Source organism: Cynoglossus semilaevis, chromosome 16 (assembly GCF_000523025.1).
Source record: "Cynoglossus semilaevis isolate Cse_v1.0 chromosome 16, Cse_v1.0, whole genome shotgun sequence".
NCBI classification, from domain to species: domain Eukaryota; kingdom Metazoa; phylum Chordata; class Actinopteri; order Pleuronectiformes; family Cynoglossidae; genus Cynoglossus; species Cynoglossus semilaevis.
In genome coordinates, this window is record NC_024322.1 from 13,827,077 (window position 1) to 13,839,900 (window position 12,824).

Consider the following 12,824-nt stretch of genomic DNA (forward strand, 5'->3'; position numbering starts at 1 on the left):
CTGTATATATATTCATTCACACCTGAACAACTAATTCTGCATGTTTTTGGACCATCGGAGGAAACCATAGTACCAAACCAGAATATACATTTGGCTGTAAGGCATGCCAAAAACCCCCTGTTCCACCGTGTGGCTCCAACTCAGTTGGATCCCATTTTAAAGTCAACAATTCAACAACGTGAACATCCGTCTCACGGTGGGACATGATTGAGTGAAAAACTGTTTCATCAAATGGCAGCAACTTCAGCTTCAGAATATTTATATTTTTTTATTATTTAAACTGTATTTAATCAAAACCACCACACATCTTCTTGGTTTTGTGCCTCAGGTGGTAATTGCTGTTGTTGCCGGCAAATCAATATATTTTTATTTTATCTGGCGTTGATTGCACAAAAGCAATTTAAAGTCAACAGCTTGAAAATTGTAACGGAAACTATTTTTGGACTCTTTATCGACTACGTTGGTTAATGAGAAAACAATCAACGCCGCGCAGCTCCACTTAGAAGGAGGCGCTGTTTTAACTGGACCAAAATTGTGATTTTTGTTTTAAATTTTCTTCTATTGTCTTTAATTCCCTACAGTCAGGGTAAAATGTAATAAAAATCCTTTTCATCTATTTATTGTACAGAAGTAAAATTTAATTTAATCCTTTTCATCTATTTATTGTACAGACGGAAATAAAAGACACATTTTTAATGTTAAAAACAAACTAAAAGTTGATCTCAATTTTTCAAAACATCTTTTGTGTTTTTGTGTGTGACTGTTAACCTTTAACTTATCAGTATTCATAAAGTGTCTCTGCACAGTACAAGTGTCAACTGCAGTGACCTCTACTGGCTTTGTTTTCAATTCAACTTCAATGAATATTTTAATATATCAATTTCATGATTTTTATTTTTTTATTTTGAAGTATTGTCTTAAAATGAACCTAGAATTTTCTGGAATTCTCTGTCTATTTTTCTTTACTGTCATTCCTTGATTTTTTCATTTTTGACTTCATCCTCTGGTTCTGACAGAAACCGTTCTTCTCAAGCTTCTCTGGCACCAGGTTGAAGACCTGGTTTTCTGCTCAGAGACCTGGCCTCCTCTGCTTCTGATTGGCTCTAATCCATGATGTTTCTAACCTATCAGCAGCATCACAGACTCAAAACAAACCAATACGACATCAGGTATTGGATCGGGCTCTTCTATATGGATTTAAAATCAATAAAGACTGAGAGTTTGAGACTCACCTTCTCGGCCTTGGGAGCGAGGGTGCCCTGGGTGTGGACGTGGGAGGGTCCGGGTGAGGGAGGCTGAAGGGGAATGACTGGCTCTCCGTTGAGGAGCACTGCTGACACGTTGGGAGGCGTGAGACACGATAACGGAGACGAGAGCGGGAGGAGGGGCCGGGAGGCGGGCGAAGACAGGGGTGAGGGTCCTAAACTGGATCCAGGAGAAACCATGGAGTGAGGGCGACCCGACTGTCCCGGGCAACGTGAGGGGGAGGAGCTCTGAGATCGGAGGGGGTAAACGGCCACCGTGGGGCGCTCTGGGCTTCTGGCTGGTGGGCTGTGGACTGAAAGGAAAGGAAAATGTCTCAATTATAGCAACACATAAAGTCTTATACTCAGCTCTGTGTGAATATTTAAAATTTGACTTTATTTTTTTTTTTAAACATCTGGTAAATCAAAATAAAATAAGTTCAGAATCAGATAATAAATAAAACTAAAAATAATCTCAATTATGTATTCTTTCTGAGCGGCCTGATACCAACTGACCCACGGACCGGTGTGGGTCCACGGCCCAGGGGTTGGGGACCACTGCTATATAGTAGTAAAATAGGACCAATGTCCTAATTTTCAATTAATAATTCCTACCACAGTTTTCTTAGGTACAACTTTCATCTGAACTTTTGTTAAAAAAAAAAACTACAATGAACTCATTTGCATTAAAGGAGAGTTCAACGCCCACACATTGACAAAAGCCGCTGCCACATATAAAACCGATATCCTGACACTGTACGAGGAGATAAAAAGACACTCGACACACTTATTCTGAAGAGCTGTATTCAAATAACGTTCCCAGCCCGTTCCCAGCATGCACTGGGGGAAATCAAGCAGAATTGAACGACTACAGTGAACAGAAATGTAACGAGTAATATTTGTGTTTTTTAAAGTTCATGCTACACACACTCGTCTCTTTCTGTGGAACACTGGAGGAAAACGAAACAAATCAAAGTTTAACCTGAGGCTGGAACGCAGACAGAAGGAAACTCTTAAATGTTTAGGGCATTTTTCATCCTTCACTTTGGAGGAGGACATTTGGAGTTCATGTGGACACATAAAATACACACACACACACACACACACACACTCTTGGAGCCACCTGCTCTTCCCGAGTGCAGCGCTCGGACAGAAATCCACAGAGAGACGAAACTGGCCGAGTTAAAAAAACCACTAAATGCCAGAACTGTGTGCATACTTTATTTTGTAATGAGTACCAGATGCATGCATGTGTGAGTGAGTGTGTGTGTGTGTGTGTGTGTGGATGTTCATATGTCTGTGTGTGTGTGTGAGTTTGTGGGAGAAAGGAAACAGAAAAAGGGTGGAGAAAGTGAACCATGAAGCTCTGTCATTACGCCTCCATAAAACAAAAAGACACACACACACACACACACACACACAAGCCTATGTTTTTCTGCATTTTACGAAAAAAAAAACACATTCCGCAGACTCTTATTCTCACTCTTTTTTTTACAGATACAAGCCTTATCTCAAGATTCAATCTGCACCGTTAATCCTAACTCCAAATTAAATCTCGTGCAACGGTCCCTAAAACAATAGTAATCCTCCACAAAGATACACACACATATTGTTTTTTTGTGTTTTTGGAGCTCTTCACTTAAAAAACCCCAGACGACAAAAAAAGATTTCAGAGATCCATTCTCAGTCCTAATCCATCTCCAAACCAAGGCCTGATCATAATCCATAACAAACCATAATCTGACCCCAGCTCTAATCCTTTCTCCAAACTAAATCTCAAACCTCAAAATATCCTCTCAGTCTGTAGGGACCAGCAAAAAAAAATGTCCCCACTAGTATAGTTACACCAGAAAACCAGCAAAAAAAGTGTCCCCACTAGTACAGTTACACCAGAAACATACACACACACACAGAGACCCACACAAAATGACATCATCGTCTCGTCTCTTTGAGTCTCGGCTCATTTGCGCCGATGTGAATGTCGGTGCACACACTTGTCTGAATGTGTGTAGCTGTTTCAGCGTGTGTGTGTGTGTGTGTCTCGTCATTGGTTTGGCAGCGTGTACTCTTTGAGCTCCAACATTATTTTCTCAGGGAGACAGAAGACACACAAAGAAGAAGAAGAAGAAGAAGAAAAGGAATACTTGAATGTAACAAATAGACAAGAGTGAAGCGCGAGGCTAACACTTAGCAGGCCCCGCGTCGCACAAACGCAGCGATGAGTGTGTGATTATTGTACAGATATGAAGAGTTTTATCTGTCACTGAGTTGAACACAGGTTTTCATCATGGTGTTCACTTTAGAGTACTGTACTGTACTGTACTGTACTGTTCTGTACTGTACTGTTCTGTACTGCACTGTACTGTACTGTACTCAATGGACCAGAATCCACCTGCTCAACATGTCAACTCAGTGGACTGTCTCTCCACCTGAGAATTGTATTTTTTTTTTATTTATCATCTAAATCACTCTGTACCTTTAAGGATATGAATCCAATGTTTTTTATTTTTATTATTTTTCTGTTTCATCTTTACACATGGCCGTCCAGACTGAAGAGCCTGGAGAATGAACCAGCCTCTCACATCATCGGCTGACAAGGTTTTTTTTTTCCTCCTTCATACTGTAGAGGCGTCTTGAATTAATGGCCGATCAATATTCTATTATTCTGTAATGAGAGACCAGGCCAGTAAAATGTTGCCAGGTCCCCACAGACCTGCACCGTGCTCCTGTGGAGCGCCTCCTGGCTGCCGAGGGCTGCAGGCGGCTGATGTTGCAGAGGAGGAAGTTTGGAGGAAAACCAGACGGAGACGAGTCTCCGTGTCATAAATAACTCCTACTTTACACGTCTCTGGGGTGGGAGGGGGGTGAGGAGGGGGAGGGTTGTAACAGGAGTCACCTCTCCTCTCTCCTCTTCGTCATCCGCATCAGTCGTTTCATTTCTACATCAGCATGTTCACCCAGTGTGTGTGTGTGTGTGTGTGTGTTTGTTTCTGCTCACCCAGCTGCATTGAGGTGCGAGCCTGGTTGGTCGAGTGTTGGCTGGAGCGCAGACAGTTTTTCAGCTGGGCGGCGGCACTTTGTGGCGAGGAGGCGGGGCTGACGGTGCTAATGGTGTTGGCAGAGCTTATCAGTGGGGTGGAGGGACGGGGCAAAGAGGGGCCAGGTGCCCCCGGGGACGAAGGGTCCGAGGTTTTATTTCCCACCTGCCCACATCCATTTCCACCACCTCCGCTTGGACCGACTGGACTGGAGAGGCATGAGCTCCGGGGAGAGCCGACTCCAAACGGTGCCCTTTGGAGGAGAGAGAGTGTTGGAGGTTTCATTAAAAGTTCCCCATAATCACAGCATATTTTTTATTTTTTTCAAGAAGCCGATCTTGTTTTCATAACAATGCATGATAATTGGTTACAAACCTAAAACTTTGGCCCAATTGTTACACTACGAAGCAGGGACTCACTAAATATTAGATTTGATGAAGTTGAGATGGTACCTACGCACTAATGTAGCCGCTAGAGCATTGTTTCCCAAAGACTGGGTCGGCGACCCCTTAGATGGGTCGCAAGAGGTTTTTTGGGGGTCATCTAGCATCATGTTTCTCAGGAATTATCGAATAATGTCTGTTGACTTGGGTCGTGAAGGTTTGTGACTTTTAAAATATGGGTTGCCAAAAAAAAAGTTTGGGAAACACTGCTTTAGAGGGGCGGGGGTTAATACTTCTCCATACTACTCCAGTACTCCATACTCCATACTCCATGCTACAGCTGGTGCAGAGAAGAAGACTGTCTTCTTCACTGTATATTGGAGCGTGTAAAAGAACTGACTAGTGCATTACTGCCACCATTTGGTCAAAAATTGCACTGTAACTGAGCTTCACTTGGACAACATATCTCTGGTGTCCCACAGGACAAATCTGAAAGATTTTTTGTGGCCCTCCAGGGGGTGCTGGCTGCCAAACTTTGTGCCACGACCCTATGGTTAAGAATCACTGTGTTAGTTAATCCATCTACTGTATAAGTCATTTTAATTCTTGCATCTATTATATGTAAGATTATGTGGTATATTTTTGAAAAAAAAAATGACTGCAAAAAAAACCCAAAACAAGCTCTAGTCTAATGGAATCCACATTGATCAAAGTCCAAATTTGTCAAAGAGCTCCACTCCTGTGGGACAGACAGGCAGACACCCACTGTGCCCAGAGACCTGACAGGTCTGACATGATCTACGACTTTTTCCTCCAGCCTCTACGTAATGGTAAGATGTGCGGTTTAAAGTGAAATGTATCAGAACCAGACATGGTGACGTGGTTATGATACATCTGAGACAGGATGTGGTGCTAACCCTCCATTGTGCCAACGAGGACGTAAAAATAGCATTTAATTCAAAGCAACAATGTGCCTTGGCTCAGCCTCAGAAAGCCACTAACATGAGTGTGGGCTCACTTGTTTTGAACAAAATGTTAATCACCAGTGGTTTTCTTCATAATAGCAGGGCGGGAGCTGCAAACGGTACCATTATGCTTTGTCAGGGTGAGCGATTTCAGCGCTATTATCTGACGGGTGGATCAGCGTAACATCGAGTCCTGCTGTAACATGTATGGAGCTGCAGGCTGCTCATGTTTCCGTCTGCAGAGTGCTGAATGGCAAGAAGAGGGAGCCGAACATTATTGACACAGCGGTATTCACACCCTCACGGCTGCCCATCGACTTTCTGTCAAACACACGCCGAGTTATGACTTTCTCCGTGCGCGTGATTCTACTGTACGAGCAGAAAACACCGACGTTATTCACGAGCTCTTTCAAACAAACGTGGAAAAAAAACACATGATTTTTTAGTATTTTTTCCTGATGTGAGGGTTGTTTTTTTAGTTTTTTTAAAAAAAGGATTATTTCCTGTGGGTAACTTTAAAGACCTGATGTATTTCAGGGTGGTCGATATTTATGTAGACCTCACAGCTGGTTTCTATCTTTCAGACACACTTATTAAGTGTTAACCTATTAAGACTAGTGTTGTTATTAGGCCTAATTCAAATACTTAAAGCTCTGCTCACTTTCTGGTCTTAATTTAGTTTAATTTCTATTTATCATTTTAAGAAATGTAATTCTTTGTTTTATTGATATTTCTTTTGTCCAAAGTGGTGACAGTGTCAGTTTGAAGACATTGTTTTACAAGTTAGCAAGAACCCTGTGAAAATCTGAGGAAAAGGCAACGCAGTCCACAGACGAGTTCATTAGCGCAACAGGATATGGATCTCGCTCGAACGTTAACTTTTCACACATCGTCTCGTGAGCTTCTTCAGGATGTAGCTTATGAAAAATGATAATGACGTGCAAAAAAAGTTCTTTACCAACATTTTAATTTAGCCAAATTGCTGTTAAAGGACTAGAGGGTTGCCAGTTTGATTCCTGGCCGGCGCAGGACCATGAGGGGTCAAAGCGAGCGACAAAAACTTCCATGTTCCTGTGTCTGTGTCATGAGAGGGTTAAATGTGTTAAATCTGACCTAGTCCACCTTTAAACCAGATTATTTATAATCTGCTAATTTTCATCTGAAACACTGGCGTCGAGCTAACGGTTCATGTTCAACGGCAGTTTGGTGACAAAGAACGACATCAATACATTCAGCATGCACTGGCTGTCTGTGTGTGCGTGCGTGTGTGTGTGTGTGTGTGTGTCAGTCTGTGTGTGTCAGCCACTCATTATCATATTGAGAAATTTCTGAGCTGCACTGCAGACAAAAGAGGGGAAGAGGTGTGAGGCTGGGGGTGGAGTAAGAAGGAGAGAATAGAAATAACAAATTGCCTCTCTTTTGATTAGTCTCTCGTCCTCACCCACCCTCTCCCTCCCTCTCTCTCTCCCTCTCTCTCTCTCCCCGTCCCTCTCTCCCTATACCTGTAAAGCATGAGGCCAGCGTTCATTCCCAGTGGAGGGCCCCCTGCTGTTTCACTGCCACCTCATCCGTCGCCTCCTTAACTCCACTCTCGGTCTTTATCGTCATCTTAGTGATTTCCCCACTATTTTCTTTCTTCAATCTAATTCCCTTCCCTTTCATCTTTTTATGTGTCACATATCAGCGGCGTCTCCCAAAGTATCACATCGCTCTTCTCATGGTCTCATTATCTCCTTCTCTTTTATTTCACTTTTGCTTCTTTTCTATCCATTATCCCTAATCTCCCCGGTTTATACTTTTCTGCCTTTTTTTTCCTGCATCACTGAGCGAGAGGCAGACAACAATATCAGCTGCCGACAATGTTTTCACGTCGCCCATAGAGTAATAATGAGAGGGAGTCGCTTCAACAGCATCGTCCCAGGTCCTCATTTTAGGAATCATTTCCTTCTATCAGCCACCAGCAGAACTAAAGCAGTCCCAGGGTTATTTGTGATGTCAGACCGTGGTCCAATCAGAGTTGACCTCCACATTCTAGTGGTGATAATGCCAGTAGAGCAGGACTAGGTTCCAGTGAAGTAAAAGTTGTGGTTCTCTGTTCTATCCTGAAGTCATCACAACTGTTTCCCATACGTGATACTACTTTGATTGCTACTTCGTTTTATCCGGATGTGAAGACGATACTTCCCCCGCCATCAGAGTAGCCGCGGGCGCCACCCTAAAGCCGGAGATCACTCACCTGGACACCGGGGTGACGTAGTTCCCAGGAAAGACACCGGAGGCACCTGTTCTCAGTGAGGTGCCTTTGAACCAGCCGTCCTGACATTTCTCTGTCACTCGATACATCTCGCCTTTCCTTAGTTCGAGCTCGTCAGCCTTCTGGGGCTTGTAGGCGTAAAGTGCCAAATATCTGGGAAGAAAAACAAGAGTGAAGGAGAAAAAAAAAATCAAAATCTCTCTTGGAGGCAATTCACCTCAACAGTGAGTTACATTGTGCAGAAACAATGTCATCGCTCATCGGCTGACTTAGAAGATCAATTTGGAAATCAAAACAAAACAGTCAAAGGCTAAAATGACACCTTTTTAAGTGAGTTATACAACAAATACGCTTTTTTTATCATAACTTAGCGCCACCAATAGGCCAAGGAAGGGGAAATACCTGCAGGTAAACCCCACATTTTAATACATGTACAAAAACTGCACACACCTGTGTTTTTATATATATTTTTTCATTATAGCAGAACCATGTTGTTAACATGCCCGGCAACAGGTAAAACTGAATAATACAGGATCTGGCAACCCTCCACTGTCTGTTAATTTGTTTATTTGCTGAGCGTTGTTGTATTTCCCCCAGGGTTTAACATATAAATTAGTTTCTGTCGCCGTCGCTGGGAGACACAGGTTGTATGTGGTGTCAGAGTCTAACAGAAAACAATATGACCAGAGAGTAAACAAGCCCTATATGCACTGCCTCCCGTTGCCATGGTAACAGATGCAGGGACCGTCTCCTGCCTCCCCATGGCAACAGACAAGGTTGCCAGGTCAAGATGGAAACGTCTGACCTCATCAGCTCCTGACGAACATTTGTGAACGCGTGACTTGATTTATGTACACGTGTGTGTGTGTGTGTGTGTGTGTGTGTGTGTGGGATAGGATTTGTGTGAGCAGCAGAACTTCACTAAACATCACATTTTTATTGAATGTGACTGTGGCCTAACCCTGTAGGCAGGATACGGTGAACTGCTTACCTTACGCCCTCACCTTGGCCCTGATTGATGTAAAGCACTTCTGTTATAATCCTCAAACTTAATTCTCAACTCGGAAGGAGGCGAGGGGCTTAGCGAATGTCAGCACTTTCCTCAAAGAAAGTATCCAAACAGTTCGACTCTCAAGGTCTAAGACGCAAACTGCTCTGCCACGGAGATACAAGTTGAAGATCTCTTTTTAGACGATGTATTTCCGGCTCCTGCTCCTGGTACATTAATTACAAGGTAAGTTATAAAAGCACTTGGCACCTCACCAGTCGTCTAGAGCTGAGTAAACAAGTGACAATACAGTGACAACGTTAACATCCGTCGATCGGATGGAGAACATTTTTACAGCTTTGAATCTTTCAATCTCCTAAATTGACTGCTGGCCTGTTTGAGCTGCGTGACACAGCGTCTAACTGCAGCCCGTGAAGTTGTTCCTCTGTGCACAGTTAGTCACATTACAGATGTGACAGTCGGGCGTTGCAAATGAATTTAATTTCCGGGCACATTTGTGGAGATATATTTAAAATAAACTCAGTAATCGTGTTCCCCCCGTGGCCTCGGAGCTTTGGAGTCTGATTTCGACACAGGGAAGAGCGGCAGTTTAAGAGATTAACGTTTATCGCTTTATCTTTGCACTTATTTTTTCTTTTTTTATCCACCAACAAAGAATAAAACTGAAATTTACTAGAGGTGAATCAAAATGGATGATGTTTAAATTTGGTCCATTCACAAAAATAAATATCATCTGTCAACATGGAGCCAATACAAAGGGCTGATACTAGTACTGGAAGAGTGCCTTATTTGTCGCAAAATTGGGAAATTCAGTGTGAGTCTTTGCAACTCACGCAGTCTGCCACTGGAGGCACTATTACGTATGCGGTTCCTGTGTGGTTTGAACCCTGCACTTTTTGCATTCAAGGCAGATGCATAAGGGAGGCGTGATAACCACTGCACTAATGAACCACTATAAGTGTAAGATTGAAGTCGAAGGTCAAAGAGAGTCAAATGAAAAAATAGCGATGAAATATTTCCGATCATATTTAGTTGAAAATTAACGATTATTTCCACACATTCAGAGAGGATTCTCAATTTCAAAGTTCTTAAAATATCGAAAAACATCACTTCCTGCTGTAAGGCTGATCCAGTATTAGGGACTTACATGTGTACAAGTATTTGTACCACAGTAACAGAGTGAAGTATTATCCCTAATCCTAAAATCCTGAGGTGAACAGATTTGAGCGAGAACATCTGACAAAAACTGTTCAAACAAAAACCAAAGAATTTCACCCTGACTAAACATTAGCATAGACGAGACACAGATCTAACCGTGCCTGTGTGTGTGTCCGTCCTTTCTGAGGGCGTTCTTTCTTGACCAGTGGAGGTGTAAATGTAGCTGCATAGCCGGTGGAACGCGGCCAGTATCTCCGAGAACAAAAGGAGGAATATTTTTACCACAGCCAGGAGGCGCTCTCAAAAACCATATTTGTATCTCGGGCACAGATCCAGTTTGATAAGACAGAACAGGCAGCTGTGAGGAGCGTCTCAGGCTGCAGGTGGAGTGTGTTGACAGCACCCTGAGGTGTACTCACATGTTGAGTGGCAGCTGCACCTTGGCATGGGCCAGCAGCTCAGAGGTTATTGATGCCACTTTGGGAGGCACCTGTACCCCTGCCGAGGAGGGAGAGGGACCGGGGGGAGACGCATCCTGGGGACAGACGGCGAGACACAACATGAGTGGTTTTCACTGAAAATGAATGAAGGGGTTTTTTTGCAGTCCAGATCGTTCCTGCATCCTTATCAGCTTCTTAGTATGCATCCTGGGTACGATTCCCAGACAAGAAAAATACATTGAACTCAGGTGTCGTTGCAACCAGAGGCAACAGGTGTAAAAAAAAAAAAAAAAAAAAAAAAGAAACGCTGGTGTACTTGAAGGTTGTCGAAAGAGAGAAATGATGGTGTTTATATGAAACTGTCAGAGCCGGCGATCAGGGACCGTGTCCTCAGAGAGAGAGAGAGAGAGAGAGAGAGAGAGGGAGAGAGAGGGAGAGAGAGAGCTGGTGTGTATGTGCTTGAAGGCTGACTATATAACATTAAAAATGCAACAGTGAAAATGCTAAAACGCACAACACTTTTGATATGTGCTTGAAGGCTGACTATACAACATTAAAAATGCAACAGTGAAAATGCTACTAAACGTTGTCGATGAACTACTGATGGTTTAAGGAGCGACTTGAACCACAGAGACAGCGGGCGTGTCCACACCTGGATGCGTGCGGCAGCTCTGGGGTCGGAGGAGCTGATGAGGACGGGGTGGGAGATCTCCATGCTGTGCCTGTTGTTGAGCTGCGCCGCCCTGTGGGTGACGGACAGCGCTGTAAACGAGTGTCTCTTTTTGGCGTTTTTCTTCCCTTCGCCTCGTCGGTGACTGGAGCCGTTCCCGTTGGACGGAGAGGAGCCCGGCGAGGGGCCGGGGGAGCAGGGGCCCAAAGGTGCCGGCTCGGAGCTTGGCCCCGGCACGTTAGCTGGCTGAGGTTTGTCGATCTCCATTAGCTGCTTGGCTGTTTCATTTAACTGGAGAGAGGAGAGGAGAGGAAACGATTTAAAAACAGTTCTGTTGATCCGAAAATATTTACATCGAGGGCAACTGGAGTCGGTTTCCTGAAGACCCACTCCGTCCAGTCGCCCTCGATGACTGAGAACCTACACAGACATTTCTGATGACATGGTTGGTTTACTGCAGTAATCCATCGACCTAATCACTGCTCATCACGTGTACTGCAGTTTGAAGTGCAGTTCTACAGTAAAGTATCTCTGAAGGATACTGTAGCTGTGGAGAATCTGACCATCACACTGTGTCATCCTCTTCACTCAGAGCCTCAGGCTGAGCTGAGTGTCAGCTTTTATATAAATGGGTTTTCAAACAGCCGTCTGCCTCCTCCACACACACACACACAGAAAATATTACACAATAAAGATCGTTCAAGAGGAGAAAAAAAACACATTTTCATCATCATCGTCATCATCATCATCATCATCGTTCTGACGGCTCAGGTACAGCGTGTGGTTTTACTCGTGTGTTGATTCCTGATAAGGTCACATGAGTGTTTGCTCTTTTACCTTCGGAGTGAAATGATGGTACAGTTAACATTTTATTATTATTGTCATTTGCAACCAATTAGCATAATCATCTATAATCAGACGGTAAAGGTCACGCGGGCGTAGAGAGCGGTCCCTGACCGTCCTTTTTCACAGCGTTAGCTGGCGTTCTCGGAGTGAGAGATTTGTTTTTTTTCTTCACACAAAGACTTCACTTAATTGGACACTATGAATTGACCATAGGAATAAATGAGTGTGGCTGGTTGTTTGTCTCTGTGGGTGGCTCTATGACGGACAGGCGGTGTGACCCCGCCCTCGCCCTATGACCGCTGGGATTGGCTCCAGCTCCTCCTATGACCCTGGAGAGAATTAAGCGCCAGTGAAGGGGATGGATGGTATGGTTAATGGTCTGTGGTTCTACAGCGCCTCTCCACGCTCCAGTCACTCTTCCACATCCAATGTGAGGTCAAGTGTTTTGGTCAGGGATAAATTAGCGCAGCCTGGAATTGAACCCTCGCCCTCAGTTTGAAAGGCAGCCCAACTCTAACTGCAGGAGCGCGGCCAACTTAAGGAATCAATGAAATGCTAATGGCATCATTATACAACGGCATTAGTTGAATGTAATGAAGTTCCCATTATACGACAGGGAGTACGAGCGTTATGGACGGATTTACCAGGTCTTTCACCGGGTTCTGTTGTTTGTGTGCGGCATCACTGGTGTCGTCTCTCCTCCGTGTGGAGGTGCGTTTAGGAGCGGCCGCTGCGTTCACTGTCACGTTAACAAAACGTTAATTTTCTCAATAAAAAAGAAAATCAGTGTTGTGATTTGAGTTTTTAAATTTGTCGT

At 43.9% G+C, this 12,824-nt stretch overlaps 1 protein-coding gene across 2 annotated transcripts in view; it reads right to left on the minus strand.

The window, feature by feature from the left end:
- Positions 1-12,824, minus strand: part of LOC103392269 (SH3 domain-containing RING finger protein 3) — a 90,602-nt gene that overhangs the window by 4,942 nt on the left and 72,836 nt on the right. For both annotated transcript variants that reach the window (XM_025063957.1, XM_008328844.3), the window contains 5 exons: positions 11,144-11,452; positions 10,471-10,586; positions 7,867-8,037; positions 4,243-4,535; positions 1,233-1,558 (listed from right to left, as the gene is read on the minus strand). In XM_025063957.1, coding sequence (XP_024919725.1) covers positions 1,233-1,558; positions 4,243-4,535; positions 7,867-8,037; positions 10,471-10,586; positions 11,144-11,452 — 1,215 coding nt within the window. The remainder of the gene's footprint in view (positions 1-1,232; positions 1,559-4,242; positions 4,536-7,866; positions 8,038-10,470; positions 10,587-11,143; positions 11,453-12,824) is intronic.